At 33.8% G+C, this 18315-nt stretch overlaps 1 protein-coding gene across 7 annotated transcripts in view; it reads right to left on the bottom strand.

Annotated features, from left to right (window-relative positions):
* ZNF638 (zinc finger protein 638) overlaps positions 1 to 18315 on the bottom strand; it is a 102357-nt gene that overhangs the window by 17461 nt on the left and 66581 nt on the right. For 5 of the 7 annotated variants that reach the window (XM_054701716.1, XM_037527595.2, XM_054701715.1 and 2 more), the window contains 12 exons: positions 17815 to 17873; positions 17556 to 17608; positions 13215 to 13265; positions 10732 to 10803; positions 9986 to 10075; positions 9649 to 9717; positions 9248 to 9288; positions 7124 to 7255; positions 4134 to 4262; positions 2885 to 2926; positions 2309 to 2443; positions 358 to 483 (listed from right to left, as the gene is read on the bottom strand). In XM_054701716.1, coding sequence (XP_054557691.1) covers positions 358 to 483; positions 2309 to 2443; positions 2885 to 2926; positions 4134 to 4262; positions 7124 to 7255; positions 9248 to 9288; positions 9649 to 9717; positions 9986 to 10075; positions 10732 to 10803; positions 13215 to 13265; positions 17556 to 17608; positions 17815 to 17873 — 999 coding nt within the window. Of the gene's footprint in view, positions 1 to 357; positions 484 to 2308; positions 2444 to 2884; positions 2927 to 4133; positions 4263 to 7123; positions 7256 to 9247; positions 9289 to 9648; positions 9718 to 9985; positions 10076 to 10731; positions 10804 to 13214; positions 13266 to 17555; positions 17609 to 17717; positions 17723 to 17814; positions 17874 to 18315 lie in introns of those variants that run through there. The other 2 variants (XM_054701720.1, XM_054701718.1) reach the window with 2 other exon arrangements.

Here is an 18315-nt window from a genome sequence, read left to right as displayed (position 1 = left end):
TCAGCAGTGAATTTCAGTCAGTCTGCCTTTTCTGTTCCCCACTCTGTCTCTGGTGAATCCTCTCACTCCCCCCCGCACCTCTGGCCTGTACCCCAGTTCTTGTATGCATAAATAAATATATCTTAAAGAAAAAAATAAAGGAAAGAATAATTTATCTCAATTTAGACAAATTATACTGCTACATAATTCATGAAAAAAGTAGAACAGTAATTGCAAACAAGTTTTAAAAGAAAAGATTAGCTAAACTCAGAACTGGAATTCCCTGCAGGGCTCCTCTTCTAATTTTGGGACAATGTCTTCTACGTTTTCTTTCTTTCTTTTTTTTTTTTTGTAAAAAACGCAAAAATTGATACTTACCTCTGATGAATCAATCTTTGGAGATAATGTGCAGGTCAATATGTGGTCCCCTATGTTTTGTGGATTTAGTTTCAGAAAGCTGTACATAGAATGAGCAGATTCAGGACTATCAAGCTGAAGAATTGCCTTTGGGGAAAAAGTTTTCAACAATTCCTTTAAATATGAGAAATACTGTTACTATATACCATTTAGTAATTCCACTTTTTGGTATAAACTCAAAGGAAATGAAAATAAGGAAACTCAAAAGAGATTATTTGTACACCAATATTGTTCATAACAGCCAAAGGTAGAAGCAACAGATGAGTGGATAAACAAAATGTGGTGTATGCATACAATGGAGGATTATAACAGAAACAGCTATTAATAAGAATATTAATAGGAAGGAAATTCTAACATATGCTACAACACATGCTCTAACACATTATGCTAAAAAAGTAAGTCACAAAATGACAAGTACTGCTTGATTTCACTAATAAAAGATATAAGAATAGTAAAATTCATAGACTGAAAGTATAATGGTAGAATGATGGTTGCCAGGGACTAAGAGGATAAGGAACCTGATGTTTAATGGACAGAGAATTTTTTAGTTCAGGGAGATGAAAAAGTTCTGGAGATGGATATTGGTGATGACTATTCAATGATGTGAATATAGTTAATGACAGTAAACTGACACTTCAAATGGTTAAGGTATATTTTATTATATATTTTACCACAATGAAAAAAATCTCTAATTTTTTAGAAGTATGAATTTACATTTCTTCCAGACTTAAAACATGTTATATCAAAGATCAAAGGTAAGGTTAATCCTTATTTCAAAGTAAACAAGGGACAACAATCCTACAATGTTACAAAGTCAAGGCAAAATTGAAAAAGGTGTTTTTTTTTTAATTAGACTTTTAAATTTTCTTACATCAGTTTATTTTTGTACAGTATTTGATTTCTCACCTCAGGTGAAGTCCCTGTAAATCTCCTACCACCACATCAGTGAACCATCCTCTACCCTATTTAGTCCCTCCCCTATTTTGACCCATCTCGCTCCCCTTCCCCTGCTGTATTCCTTAGAGCTATAGTCTGTCTGAAAGTTTTGTCTTTTTTTTTTTTTTTTGACACTTTGTTCGGTTTCCTTCTTTTTCCTTCTTTTTCAGAGGTAGGTATTTTTAAAAACAAGATTAAAACTGTCTGAAGTGAAGGTTCATTATTCACTATGCCATCTATCATCTCCCTTTCATCCTATGTCACATTATTTCTAAAGTACCAAATTGATCTTCCAAGTACTAGTTAGACTCATGCTAAAGAAATTAATATCAAGTTCTTTATCAATATATAATACATATATCATGAATTTTGATATGAAGTCTTACTCTTCTAGGTATTTCATGGTAGATCAAAATTGAATTTTAATGGATATGTATATGAACTAAAAATTAAACACAGAGAACAAAGCAAATTTAAGAAGCTAACAATTTCCGATATGGAAAAAAGGTCCAATTACATAAAGAAGAATTGATAATTTTATGTTTGTTTCCACTTAACTAAGTAAACAGACCTAAAGCTTTTGTTATTTCATGGCTAGAAGGGACTTTTAGAAAATACATGGCAAACTCTCATTTTACAAATAGAAACTGAAAACGCAAAGCAACTTAGCCAAGGTCACAAAGGTAGTTAAAGCTAGATGAATTTTTGTCTAACTTACCAGCAAGGTAATGTTTTTTGTACTATATACCTTTCTCCCTTGTGCAAGTTTTATATTCCCTTTAAACCAGGAATTCTTGAGGAAAGATAGCCTCCTGTCACAGTCCAGAAGAATATATATTGGTCTATCATAATTCTAAGAGGCTACATAACATTTATAACTACTTCACTTCAGGAGCACAAGTTACAGATGATGAAAACAGGATTCAGTTATCTATCTCTACAGTACATATAGCTGAAGTAGGAGGGACACTGTTACCTTGTTTTTATTACTCATGAATATGTGGTGATCCACTTTTCCAAACTGAAGTCCAACATTAAGTACACACTGAAGTCCATCTTCTGGTAAGTTATCAAGATGTACAAATCGACTATAAATTTTATCTATATCTGCCTGTATTTTTTGGGGGGACATCATAAAAAAAGAAAAATATAGATTAACAGTAATCCAATTTCAGAATTAGATGATGGTATCTCCCAGACTAAAAAAATGTGGATGAAGATAAGGTAGTGAAGTCTTAATTTTAGATCTGAGCAATCAGTGCAAGAATATACTAAACAGGAAGTATAATCTTCCTTCTATCAACATAGTATTTTCCCAAAACAGCCTCAGACAGGGTTTTAACCTATTTGGCCACTTAATAGAGCTCCAGTCTTTGGACACATCAAGACGTACCATCACCCTTCATTTCTTATTTTTACGAAAGACGACCCACCCATTTGACATCACCATCCCCTCAATGTTTTAAACTTCTAAGGTTTCTTTAATTCCTAACAGGTAAACAAAGCTGTAAATAAACAAGTGTGCAAAAAAGCACTTAAATACAAAACTCACCTCTGGGTCACTTTCTTTAATCAAAGTTGCAAATATAGCTTCCTAAAAAGCCAAAAAAAAGGTTAAAGGTGTTAAGTTCTTCCTCATCCATATATGTAATTAATCAAAATTTATAATAAAGCAACCTACACAAATATGCATTAAGCACCATTTTATAAAATGAGTCAGAAGTTTTGTTCTTCCAAAAATCTTGTACTTTTCCTTAACAATTTACCTAACTCCCACCCAATCCATCCACTTGATTCTTCCTACTCCTCTAATTACATTAAAGATTCTATCTATATAGGTTCTATATAGGAAAGTACACTCAAAGTCACATACAAGGACTAAAAGGCTTAATTTAGCAGACAGTAAGAGAATTCAAATTAAAAACAAAAAGTGAACCTTGAAAAGCAGGAGAAAAGGAAGAACAGAGATGTAGGCTAGTACAAATCAGCACATCATATTACATATACAGCAATTTTGAGCTGTTGAATTAGAGAAGCCAAGAGTAATGAGACAAGAGATAAGGAGGCCAACTAACAGAAGGCTTACAGGTATAAGAAACAAACATCTTAAGAGATTGTGGTTCTTAGAACTTTCTTTTGACACTACTGACATGTATAAAACAATCCCAGAAATTGTATCACGTTAAAGTGATTTTCAATGGGAAAGCCTTTTCAAAACACATGCATTCCCACTTTCCTCTAATATCGCTGCCTCATGTGTCTTAGCTGATAGTAAATATGTGTAGGCATACAGAAACAACAAAGGGCTTCTTAAAGAGTTAAATTTGAATAGATCTGAATTTTTTATCAGTTTCGTGACTTTGTGGAGATAGGCTTTACTGAAGGCAAAACTGAAAAATGAAGATGCAAAAGAACTAAGTTAGCGTAGGTTTTTAAAGGGTTTATGAAGCAATGTTAAATGGCAGGAAAAGGAACAAACTCCAGAAATATATAGGAGTTAAAATAGGCAAGACCTAGTGACTGGTTGTCCAAAATGAGAGAAAAAAAATTTACAATAAATTGGGATTCTAGTTTAGATAACAGGTGGTAGTAAGATTAGTGTTCTCTACCGATTTCCAATTTTTTTTCCCTATCCCAAAAGGAGGAATGGGATAAGATGGCAGATAGGAAAGTGATGGGAAGCAGTTTTCTTAGCATCTGAGAGAAAACAAGTGACCTAAAGAAGAAAACAACTGACTATAGTAAAACTAATTTTAAAATCTAGTAATATGAGTAAAAATGATGGTAAGTCCATTACTTACCTCATCTTCTATATTCATGTTTTCTGAAGCCATACTTATTGAAAGTTGGTTTCCATCCATTGATATTGGGAAGCATGTATAAAAGTTTACCATAGAATCTGCAGATTTTCTATTTATTTCTATAAACGCCTTTTAAAAGAGAATTTATAAAAACAAAAAAATATTCAAGTTACTTTTTCTTGAATGGACTTAACACTAGAGAGTCAAACGCGTTAACTAATAACTATTGAAGAAAGAAATGCATTCCTCAGCAAGGTGAAAGCAACAGACTCAGAATATTACAATTATACACAACAAATAAGGAATGACTGAACTCATAAGGCAATGCTAAAGAGAGAAACAGTAGGGGACATTTTGTTAAATGACATTAAGGAAAGTATTTTATTCATCACTATACCTAACGCAGTACCCACCATGTATGTAGCAGACATTTATTATTGAGTAAATGAACTTAATAATAAAATGAGAATTATGAGAAATGAAAGAATGAAGGAAATGTACAATTGTTAATTATTTTTCATTTTGTTGTTTTCACAGTGTAAAATTGTAAGGTGTTAAGGAGGTTGAACATTCTACCATGTTTCATAGTTAATGAAGTAGAAATCATCCATGTTTGTTTATAATTGTTAATTCTTTCTTAAAATGAACCATCTCTTTATGGCATTTTCCAAATTTTTTACGGCACGTTTATTTTTTACAGCTGATGTTAATACGAATCCTCTGGTTTCTCATCTTACACAAATATTTCTAATTTTTTAACATTTGCTTTGCTTTATGTTAATGTTAGGGGAGATACCATTTTCACTACCCCCACTCATACATAGTCACCTTGAACTACCTATTGAACTAGGGACAGAGCTGAGCAGCCAGGTGAGGCTCTGTAATACAGAAGACAGGTGGACTTTTGGGGTCTTTGGCTTCTGTGGCTTTGACTTGCAACCAGGGCCTTGGTGGGGACAATGAAAGGAGATATGTGGAGAGATAAGTAGAGACTCTGGGAAGAGACACATGGGGAGGCTGACAGTGGTAGGCATTCTCCTGATGTGTATCTCCTTCAGTCCCAGCTCTTTGGGACTTGCTTCAGAACACCTTTTCAGTGGTTCCCTGCTAGAAGATGCCATGGATTTATGGCAAGCTTTTCAGCCTCAGCAGCTTTGCTTCAGGTAACCCTGTTTGACTGGGCATTTTCCCACAGGGGATGGGTAATTTGGGGAGTATTACTGGGCAACACCCCCTCTTCTCGTCCCTCTCTATGCACACTAATTCTTTTAAAGATCTTCCACACCAAGAGGCTGCTCCCTTTGTCTTTATGTGGCAGACAGTACACTCCCTTTGGCTCGTGCCTCCCTTGATAGTTTGGGTCCCTGGGTACCCTTTGGTCACACACTAACAATTTCAAAAATGTTCAAAATGCTTATATGATTAAATCTGGTATTTTCCACATAGTATCTGGAGAGTATTAAATCTCTACATACTTAATAATTATACTCAACTCAAACCAAAACTGGGTGATCTGTACTTTCTGTATTTGAATTTTATATTTAATCTATATACCTCTACATATACTATTGTTGGAGGGAAAAGATGTCCTGAACAAACTCAACAGACAGGTTTTATGGACCCTACCTCCAACCCCAGACCAAAGAGATCCAAAACACAAAGGATTACAAATTCCATAATGTCATGACCACTAAAGGGAGGACTTCTGGGAACTGAGGATAAAGTTAAGCAGCCAGGTTTGGTATATAACCAGACATACAGGCCTTGCGGGTGATTGGTTTATTCACCAACTTTCAGAGTGCTACTGGGGTTCCAGCTCAGCGAAACTAGTAGGATACATTCACCAATTTATTTCTCTCTTTCTCCCTAAGTTACTCATTTCTTCATTTCCCCTTTTTTTGTAAATAAACTCTTTACTAACCTTTTTGTGTGTGCTGTAGTTAAGCTTCACTGTAAATTCCTTTTAAGCATGTGGGTGAGGAACCAGTCAGGCCAACCCATTTCATATTGGGGTTGCCCTGCAATACTATGGCATATAATGAAAAGCATGACTATGAATATTTGTTCCCAAATTCTTATAATTTCCCCCATTGCGATAATTTCACTTAAAAAATTGTTATACTGAAAAGCTAAATCCCTTTTTATTCATTCTCTAAATATGATAATCTGCTTTTTTAAAAAAGCCTTGCTGAAATTTCCGTATTATAAAATTTAACTGTTTACTAAGTGTATAATTCAATGCTTTTTAGTATATTTATAACAGAGTTGTGAACCACTCAAGTAACTTTTTAAAATAATGTGAATTACATATAGTTCACTTATACTAGCTTCCTCTACAACTGTTTTCTTAAGTACACTTGCTCTGATTACCATCAAGCATATATATCCTACTCTTCTCTCAAAGATCTCTAATAATCACAGATTCCCTTCTGTAACAAGAATGCTACTTTCCACCACTTTACTGTCATTATTTCCTAATTTAAACTTTTCTGAAATCTCATCTTCTCCTTCTAGATACCTTCTACAAGTTGTTCATTATTAATAATACATTTTGTTTTGTTTTTAAATTACTAAATGCAGAAAACTTTAAACATACAGATAAACCCAAGTTGTTCTCAATACTGATGGTATCACTAATCTGACTCTGAAAATGGTTATTTCCTACTTGAGCATCATTGGTGAAACAGTAAAAATGCCAGTGAAAGATATCTTAAGTCATCTGAAAAACTGTATTAACATATTAAAGAAACATTTTCCATTAAGCTAAATTTTTAAGCAAAACTGACATATTAGACATTCCTCCCTATCATTAAAATGTGAGATTAGAATAGCACTATAATAAGAGCTGTATTTTATATTTTTAAAACTCCTCAGTTTGAAACAGCTTAATTTATTTTTGAGTAGGTGATTTTAATCCTTTCTAGCTCTGTAAAATTAATGTTTTTCAAAATGTGCTTGTCAACAACATGAACAAGCTATTAACAACTCACCTTTTTATGAGATGACAAAACCAAAATATTCTTTAAACCACCAAATGGTTTTACTAGGTTGTAAACTTCTTCTACAGAATATCCTTTATTAGGCAAATTAGTAATAAGTACCACACACATTTCCTCTGCTTCCTTCAAAACAAATTTCAGAATTGACATTAAATTTTCTTTAACTGCTTTTATGATTACTTAATTTATGCTGTATCATATGCTATGTATCATATGTTGCACCATATGCTAAGCAATATTTAAATTGCTTTAGTCTCATCAATTAGGAAGGCTGGTCTGAATTTCAAATTAAAAACAAAACAAAATGCAAATTTCCTCTTTTCAAGTGCAGAACTGATTTCACTCATATCCTCTGTCATCTAAGTCAAGATCTCTAGCTGTCCTTTTCAACCATAATTTATAAACACAAGTTTACCTGTCTCTGACAAGTCCTTCCTTTCATATAGTGTTACCATTCTTTGTGATGCTAACATTCCCAAGCTTCAAATCAGTGCATATCTTTCCACTGAATAAAATGACCACTTTTTAGGCAATATAAAAAAAAGCTTAAAAGTATCTTGGGGGCCTCCCTGGTGGCGCAGCGGTTGAGCGCTGGGTTGCGAAGCTGCCGGCGACCTCTGCGGCGCCGGTTCGATCCCCAGCTGCTCCCCGGCCACCAGAGGAGGGTCCCACATGGCGCGCAGACCTCTCCTGCCGCCCGCTGCTCCCCTCAGCAGTGTACTTTGGTCCTTCTGCCTGCTCTGCTCCCCGCTCTGGCTCTGGTGAATTCTCTCACCCTCCCGCGCTTCTGACTGTGCCCAGTGCATGTATAGACAAAACAAACAAACAAATAAATAAATAAATAAAAACATGCCTCTATAAATAAAAAAAAAAAAAAAAAAAAAAGTATCTTGGGATTCTTCTCCCTTAACCCAATCCCCACTAGAAGTCCCTACTTTTCTGCCTTCTCTTCTCAGACATATTCTATTCTTCAGGTTGACTCTCTCATTAATGCCAAATTTTCTCTATATTGGATATTGGGGAAATTCCCAAAGCTATACTCTAGTATTTCAGCAACTTGTTACTTTTCTTTTGGAAAAAAGGCAAGAAGTTGTAATTTCCATAAACAAGTTAGGAATAACTTTAACATGTCGATTATGTTCATAAATAGCTTACTCAAGTGTTTTAAGTGAATCTAAAATACTCTATTGATGTTTTAAAATATTCTCCCAAAAACAAAAGAGTAAGACATATTAGTTATATGTTAATGGCTCCACTAGTCAAAAATAAACTGTGTTTAACCACCTGCATGACCCCAAGATTTCAACTAGTAAAATCTAAATTAATGAGGTTTTAATATATTCACACTGATATAATGACCATAGGAAAATAATAAAGCTAACTTTATGCCCTAACAAATACAACTACAAAAACCACTACCTCTCCAAAAAATATACAAAGAATTGGTACTGTAAATATTGATGTATCTCATTCCTATATGCCTCTCCAGGGAAATAAAAAAGGATTTCACAAAATTCTATCAGTTTTGACAACCTACTGCCTACTCAAAAACTCGTTTTGGCTTACATTCTGATCATAGTGAAAAGCATTCCTCAAAAACTTATACATTTATTGATAATTTATCCATTCTAAATTTCTGTGACTTACACTGCAACATGAAGTTTTTTAACTCAAATTATATTTTGGAAGTCACAAATGACTGGGATTTTATACCATGCCAAATTGTGTACATTTTTTTATAGTAAGAAAATTATGTCAAAATCTCTTAAGCTTTAAAAAGTAAAATATAAAAGCTAACCTTGTTGGGGCCTGCCTGGTGGCACAGGGGTTAAGCGCCGCACTATGAAGCAGTGCGCAGCCTATGGAGCAATGCGCAGCCTCTGCAGTACAAGTTCGATCCCTACTGGCCAGGGAGCAACCCACATGGCACAGCAGACCTCTCCTGACTCGCCCGCTGCTCCCCTCAGCAGTGTACCTTGGTCAATCTGCCTGTTCTGTTCCCCAATCTGTCTCTGATGAATCCTCTCACCCCCCGCATCTCTGGCCTGTACCCCAGCTCTTGTATGCATAAATAAATAAATCTAAAAAAAAAAACAAACAAAAAAAACAACTAACCTTGTTAACTGGTTCATTTTCCGTGGCCTCCAAAGCAGCATCTTAAGATATAAAACAAAAGAACTCATGCAGATATATTTTATTTATCAAGATCCCACTTTATTTCATAGTAGAATAGTGCTATATGAAAATGTATATATAACTGACAAAAGATTAGAGAATATAAGTAAGAAATAGCTACAGAACTAACACTGGCTTTTAAATAACACAGCTATTTTACTCCTTGTAACAGCAAAACTTCAGAATAACCAAGAAACAAGATGAAGTTCTAAATCATAATGTTCTTAATTTCACATAAGCACTCAAATACATATATACACACAACACAAAATTACAGATCTTATTTTCTCACATTTTTAATTTTCAATCCTCAAACACAAGAGAAATTTCTATTTACCTACCTGAAATCATTTCTTTAGCACTATTTTCAGTGGGTTTGGCTTCCATTCTTGTCTTTATTTCAGAGTTTCCTGTATGAAATAGTCTATTTTAATGGTACAGAAAAGCACACTAATATAATTAAACCAGTGAATCTAACAAACTTAATTTTAGTTCCTCATTTCAAGTTTCCTTATGCTGATTTGCTTTAAGTCAAAACTAATATAATTTTCACTTTAAACAACAAAACAATTCCTTTGAGGATTTTTAAAACATTGATTTCAAAATATACTTTGAATCTAGGAAATTACCAAGAGACTCTAAAGAAAAAAACATCGAATGACAGCATTTCAAGCTCACCTTGAACAGGTGTCAGAGTTTTACTGGTGTCTTTGTTTTTGACAATGCCAGCCTTTTTGACGTCCAAAGACTTCTTTCCACTAGACTTTGCTTTAAAAAGCAGAATTGAAGCATTATTTTAAGAGTCTGTTCAATCACTCAGCATACTGGTAAATAAGGAGTTCAATTTGATTATAAAAGCAGTTCTTTTCCACATATTTATTATTTTTACTTATTTTCAATAGCTTACTAATGAAATTAAAAGGCAATTTTTGTTGGTGGTGATTAATGGGTTATAAGTTTAACCCTCATGTAGCAGAGGCAAATCATATACCAGAAAAATTTTATAATTTCTCCAAAGTTCTTTAAAACTGGTCAATAAGAAGACCATTTTAGTTTCAGTGCGTTGTAGTTATTTAAAAGTGGGGGAAAATGCAATCTTACAACATGGAAACAAATAATCTTCTTATAAGTAACAAATATCAGAGGAATTGTACACACATTTTGTACAGCCTGTCAAAATGTTTTCTATATTAGAATGTCACTGTAAAAGACCAAAATAGCAAAAACTAATAGTTTATATGCATCAGGTTTTAAATGTCAAAGAAATAATACTAAACTTTTAAAGGTGCTATTAAATACTAAAAAGTTTATGAATTTAAAACTTTATATTCTTAAAGGCAGGTGAGAATAAACTTAATTAAGAATTAATTAAATATTAATGAGATGAAACAATAAAACCTCTTCTTCCCAGTCGTATTTCTTACCTGTTTTGACTGAAGCTTTATTACCTTTAGCAGCTACTGTTACCACAGATTTTACAGAACCTGCTGACTTCCCTAAATCACAAAAGCCATAGTCAAAAATGGTTTATTTAACTTCTATTAACAATCCCCTCCCCCTCAAAGAAACTCATTAAGAGTCACAGACTATACTTCATTCAAAACATAAAATACTATCATCATTGGAGGCAGAGGCCATTTTCTAAATACAGCAATGGTGACAATTTCTTCAGGAAGAAAAATACCACCTCTCCATTGAGGTACTTAAAAACAGCATTCAGGTAAGTTTAACAAATCTCTAAATGGGTGGATCAACTACAGTAAAATTATTAACTAAGAGGACATTAAAACAATCTGACAGTGCTTTTAATAGTTCCAAAACCAGTTATTCTTAGGGCTCCCTACTTCATACTTCCTTTGTTCTTACCTGATTGAAAAGCATTCAAGAATACCTACATCATCAAGCTACATAAAGACTGCTTTGACTCATTACTACTAGTCATACTGAGAGTTATAACACGCATTACTAGTGGGCCCTTTCTTAATAGGATTATTTAAATTGAGTGAACCTTCTTTATACATATGTATTTACAACAATAGCTTATTTTCCAAGATGATGCTGTTTATAAAGACTGATCAGCAAAGTGTCACTGAAAAAGATCACCAAAGAGTCAAAATCCTTTCTATTCAGCGAGCAACAGGAAATTTAGTTTGGAAAATTAGGATTCATAATAACTAGCAAGGTTCAGGATCAGAAGTCAGAAGTCAGAAGATCCAAGTTAAATTCCAAGTTACGTTGCAAAGTCTTGGGCATTGATTTCTGTGCACATTTCCCTTTTTATAAACAAGGTTGGAGGGGCCTCCCTGGTGGTGCAGCGGTTGAGCGCTGGGTTGTGAAGCTGCCCGCAGCCTCTGCAGCACCAGTTCGATCCCCAGCCACCGGGCTAGGGTCCCACAGGGCGTGCAGACCTCTCCTGCCGCCCACTGCTCCCCTCAGCAATGTACTTCGTCACTCTGCCTGTTCTACTCTCCTGTTCTGGCTCTGGTGAATTCTCTCACCCTGCCACGCTTCTGAATGTACCCAGTGCTTGCATAAATAAATAAATAAATCTTAAAAGCAAGGTTGGAGAATGCTATAACTACCCAATAAGACCAGCATAAGAAATGGTCCATTTTCGAAAAGTGATCACACAAATAAAAGGAATTATTGATTAAAAAAATCAAGTGGTTTTACAGATTTACCTTTTATCTATCCAAAGACAAATCCTAATCTCTGCTCAGAAAAAGAAAAAGCAGTATCAACCCTTACAGCTTCTCACTTCTTAGTCACTCCTAATTTTTGTCTCAGTACAGTAATCTTACCCCATTGAGCCCTTGAAATATTTCTTTCACTAGCCCTAGTTATTACCACAAGTCAATTCACTTTACTACTTCTAACTGGGAACCAGAAGAATAAGGAAAAAAATATCTAGAATTAATTTCTAAGTTAGGAGGTGGCTAGCGGTTTTAGGACCCACTCCTCCAAATCTCACTCAGTGACGTCTATAAACTTTTTAATATTAGTATCAGTGTGAAATTAGTGTGTTTGCTAAATAAAATGCATCTTCAAAAGTGAATTTTTTCTGGTCATCTCTATGTCCCCTCAGATTACTGCTTCTAAGAAATAACTACAGAAACATTACAGATCTCCCACTAAGATTCTACCAGTTCAAAGCTGTTTCCTTTCTATCCTACCATTATAGGATCATTGAAAACACTGATCTCTATCCACTTAAAAAGATGACCCTGAAATAACCAACATTTAGCAGAAATGGAAGGGAACATAGAATAGAGGATAAATAGAAGGGAAAGAGGAAAAAAAATAAGTAATTTTAAATAACACTATAGGTCAAAAAACTGCAAAGCCAACATAATTTGCTGTCATATTTGTTACTTGGATTACTTTATAAAAGAAAGAGAAGCCCTTAATAAATAAGAAGGAAATGATACTCATCATGAGAAATGATGTCCCATTTACATTATAGTCTTTTGATAATTACTACAAAGAAAGAGCATTATCTACTAAATCTCTTTTGTCAAAATATCTAGATCGGGGCCTCCCCGGTGGCGCAGCGGTTGAGCGCTGGGTTGCAAAGCGGCCCGCAGCCTCTGCAGCGCCGGTTCGATCCCCGGCTGCTCCCCGGCCACCGGAAGAGGGTCCCATATGGCGCGCAGACCTCTCCTGCCGCCCGCTGCTCCCCTCAGCAGTGTACTTTGGTCCTTCTGCCTGCTCTGCTCCCCGCTCTGGCTCTGTTGAATTCTCTCACCCTCCCGCACTTCTAACTGTATCTAGTGCTTGTATAAATAAAAAAAAAAAAAAATATCTAGATAACTATCATTTTAAAGACTGAAAAACATGGAGCACGCTTTATAACACTTGAAATCCAAGACTACTTTTTAAAAGTCTAGAATCTTAGTAAGAAACATACCTGAAGATTTGTTCACTTTGGTTACAGTTGTCTTGGTCTGTCCAGTTTTGGCTAAAACAGCAAGGAAACAATATCACTAACAAATTACAAAACAGCATCATTTAACATTTAGGAAAGAGGTAACCTGCAATGATTTTGAAAAAACACTACAAGAAAATTCCTATACTTATTTCTGAATTCACTAAGGTGAATTCATGGACTTGCTCTTACAAAAAGCACAGATTTTAAATTTTCAGCAATTAGCATTAAATTGTCCTCCTAAGGGTTATACCAATTATAACTCCCATCAATAGTATATGAGAGTGGGATCGCCATAATTTCACACAAACATGGTAATGTGAGAGAAGTTATTGATAATCTTATGCCAGATTTTTTTATTTGTATATAAACAAATAAATGTATGTACAAATACTATCATATTAAAGAAGGAACCATCTACTTTAAAAATTTTTTTTGTAATGCTAGGAATGTATGTTGAACTTTACCAAATATCCTTCTCAGAATTTATCTTTCTCTATTGAATATGTTAGCCTGAATTAACAGATTTAGACTTTATCTTTCTGATATGACCCCCTCTTGCGCACAGCATATTTATTTATTTAATGTGTTTCCCAAAACTGTATGCTAAACTTTTACTGAAAAAATTTATACCAATATTCATAGGTGAAATTGTTCCATAGTTTTATCAGCATTTTAAAACATTTGAGATAATGTAAATTCACAAAGAGTGTAAGAAATAATAGGAGGCAAGGCAACATACCCTTAGACCAAATTTCCCTAATGATATATAACCACAATACACCACCACAAACAGGAAACTGATATTGATGTGATCTACCAACATCCAAAATTCCCCAATTTCATGTGTTCTCATTGTGTATTTCTATGAAATTTTACCACACACAGGTTAATCAGTGCAACTACCACCAAATACAGAATGGTTTCATCACAACAATCTTTCCTGCTACCTACTTAACAGCCACCTTCCTCTCTTGCCTACAACCTCTGGCAATCACTAATCTACTCTCTATTTTATTATTTCAAGAAAGCTACACAAACGAAAACTTTATTTTTTGATACTGACTTTTTCACTTTGCATAATTCCTCTGTAATCCAACCAAGTCGTCACATATGCAAATAATTTGTCCCTATATGTTTTGAGTAGTATTCCGTGCTATGGATATATTAGTTTAACCATTTACCCACAAAAAGATATTTGGGTTGTTTCCAGGTTTGGGCTATTATGAATAAAAGCAGTGATAAATATGTTCATTTACAGGTTTTTAGGTGAACAGATTTTGTGTGACTGAAATTAATTTCTCTGGGATAAATGTCCAAGAGCCTAATTCCTGGGTCTTGTGGCAAGCATGTTTTGTTTCATTAAAAAACTTCCATACTCTTTTCCAGAAAAGGCAAACCACTTTACTTTCCACCAACCACAGACAAGTTTTTCCATGCCCTCAACAGCATTTAGTAATACAATTTTCTTATTTTAGCCATCATAATAGATGTGCAGTGTCTTTCAGTGTTTGAAATCAGTATTAGCCTGTTTTCTTATTTTCCTTTCTTCACCTCCATTTTAAAGAAAGTTTTCCTTCCCTCTTAATATTATGACTAGAAATAGAACATGTTATTACTTCTTTAAAGACCTCATGGAACTCACATGTAGGAACTAGTTGAGCAGAATGATTTTGCTGGGGATATAACTCACTTAAATTGCTTTGGTTCACTTAAGGTACAACAATAAAACTTGATGTGTCCCTGAACTCTTCCTCCTACAAATATTAATTCACTAATCCTTATACTTCACTAGACATAAAGAACAGAAAAATAAAGCTCCAAACACACTCTAAACTAGTCAAATGAAAGAGATCAAGTTATCTAAAACTAAGTGATTTACACATTATTACTGCTAGGAGACTCCTAACCACCTAGGTGACTGAGGGAAGGTATCACAACGAAATTTTTCCTCAAATGGGTCTTGAAAGCTAAGTTGGGATTTTTCTAACCCTGTACCTTCAAAAAGGAGTCTTAACTAAGTAAATTTAATCGGATGATTATAGACAAATGGCTAGCATAAATATTGCAATGTGAGACATGACAGCAAAACTGGAAAACTATTCTGAGTAGAAGGAGCATAACATACAGATGAGTGGCAAGAGATTGCAAAAGTAAACTGGGGCTAAAGGAAAAGAGTAATTTATGCAATGCTGAAGAATCTGGGTTTAGTCCAATGGGTCACTAGGAATGAAATGATCAGATTTGCTTTAAAGAGATATCAGGGCAACTGTGTAAATAATGAAGAATGGAATAAAAAACACCAATCAAGAGGCTATCTTCCAAAATTTAAATGAATCAGAATTAAATTGTAGATGTGATTCAGTAAGATTGTGTGACGTAAATTCAATAAAGAAACAATTTCATCCACTAAATGGATGAAAAGATGATGTTGCCTAAGTTTCAAGTGGATGTGACAGAAGAGAGGGTTAAAGAATTACTAATGAATTTCCATGTCTAGGATTCTACATTGTTAGATGATATAAGAGAGTAATAAACTTGAAGGGGTTATATACGAGATAAGTCATTGGTCCTTAAACACATCAGAAAGAAAAAAAAAAATCAACCATAAAAATTGATAATCGAAGTATGATAATCTAAGAAAATAGACATTAAGGAACAATAAAGAAAAGCAAAAGTGGTTAAGATTTATTCTTATACTTTAGCCAGCTATTAAAGGACATCACCAATAGACATTTGTGGAGAGCTAAAATTTAGCTATGCTAAAATCTAAGTTCATGGTTTTCCCAAATTCAAAGAAATAACTGCATCTAAATTTTCCTATTTTAGTCAACATTAGCACACTCTCCTAGTAAAATCCTTGAAATTTTAAATTTATGCTTTCATTAAATTCTAGTCAATAAAAATTTCTATATAATAAAATTTAGATTTTTTTCCTGTCCCACATTTTAATTAGTACCTGACATGAGGTACTAATCACTGCAAATGAATCCCAACTGTTTTCTTAATGGGATTTTTCGATCTTTCCATTTATCCAATCTAAATGAGAATCCTAAACAACTAATGGTTCTTTATTCTCTGTGGCAATTTCCCAGAGTCTGTACTAATTATTACTAGATCTTACACAAAAATAATGTGATGCATCTTGGCCAGGCTTAGGCAACAGTGGGTTAAACAAAGGGTAAGTTTTTTTAATCTTGCAGAACTTCATAAAATGAATGTTTTGTGAATTTTTAAGGGGAGGGGGTGGTAATACATATCCAAACTTTATCTGATCCAAAAACACGTTCCAAGAGTTAACTCTTTCACATAACACAATTTTAGATTTGTTATTAATGGGGTCAAATTAAAAAAATTCCCAGCATGACTTTCAAAGCTTTGTGTTAAAGTGATTCCTCAATTCTCCTACCTTATTATATCATTGTGCTAATGGAACAAATGTTCTGTCTCTATATAATTATGCTTTCACATATTCACGCTTAAAACCTTAATCAAACTTTACTGCCTTCCAGAAGCCATCCCTACTCACCTCTACTGATTTCCAATTACTTCAGTAACTATCAAACTAAATATTATAACATGAGATTTTATACAATCCAATTTTCCATTCACTTAAATAATTAGTTTTAGAATAAAAATCCAGAACATCCAAACACCCAAAAGAGTACCTACAAAAACACAATTTAACACTCTGAATATATCTTATGTCTATTTTACTTTAGCTTTTCTGTATGTCCCTAAATATCGAACTGTTTACTTTTACTACACTCAAAAGTGCATGCTCTAGCTATAACTTCTCCCACCTTTCCAATCATAAATTGGCTGAGGAAAAAAAAGATGACCCAGTTTATTAAAATTGTGTACAAACTTCATTTAGCTAGTCAGAATTAAGAAAACTCTGAAAATTACATTTTCAGAATGTGAAAGAAGCAACTTATAGTATGTAAGTCTAGTAACATCTATTTGTTTAACTTGTTTACTTTTTATCTGAGCAGATTTTCAAAATCAAAAGGGATCAGACAAATAACCTTAACATACCTATATGTTTTGTCTTATGAGTTTACTGGACGGGAACAATGGGAAGTACAGCAAAATTAACTTAAACAGCTATTTATATATATTATCTCATTGAGTTTTTACATTTATTACAGAAGTGATTCCATATTACACAGTACCAGACATTAACCACTACCTTAATACAAGGGCCAACCTGGGTCCCTTCTACTAAAGAACAATAAATGTTTCCCTAGCATCACCGGGCAAGAAATTTCCAGTAAACAGACAAAATACACTTATTTGGGAGTTTTGAAAGTAACAACTTACTAGCAGAAGTTGAAGTCACAGTTTCAGCAGCTTTGGAAGCATCTGCATCTTTTCTATTTAAAATAAGGAAAAGTTTAGTAAAGGCTGAAATCTCAAGTTTAAAAACATTTAAAGATTCAAAACTGAGATCTAAAACAGCTTAAAATACTTCAATATGAACAATTTAAAGTAGAGGGTGATAAAATATATTAAAAAGCAGTTAAAAATTAGTTTATTAATATAGACCCATTGATTTTCACATATGAAATCATGGACTTACTTTAAAGTAGATGCAGATGTTTTCTTTGAATCTGCTGTCTTTTTTTTCACCTCTTTGTTCTATGAAGAAAAATATTTAAGAAAGTTTAGTTTCTTCCTGAATGATTATAAAAAGCAATTTAGGAAATACAAGCATAAATATAATAAAGATATATATATCTTCCTACTTTAAAATATAAATGCTTACCTTCTTTTCTATTTAAACCTGTGATCATATGGCGTAATTTTCATCCCACCTTTTACAACTCATTTACATTTTCTTATAACTATCTTTTCAAACCATTACTTCAAATAGCACTAGAATATATCAGGTAGCTAACTGCTATCACCCTTGTCCAATCTACAATCAATCTTCTATTAGACTACAATAGATTCCTAATAGCTTTTCTGATTCTATACTTGTCTTTTTACCCACTCCAACTCTACTCTTAAAAATGAAACCACCACATTAATTTTACTATTCCTAGACTGAAAACCTCCTCATCAAGAGAAAAAGCCAATA

This window comes from Talpa occidentalis, unplaced genomic scaffold (assembly GCF_014898055.3).
Source record: "Talpa occidentalis isolate TD23 unplaced genomic scaffold, MPIMG_talOcc4v2.1 talOcc4.5, whole genome shotgun sequence".
NCBI lineage: Eukaryota > Metazoa > Chordata > Mammalia > Eulipotyphla > Talpidae > Talpa > Talpa occidentalis.
This window is presented reverse-complemented; position numbering and strand designations above follow the sequence as displayed.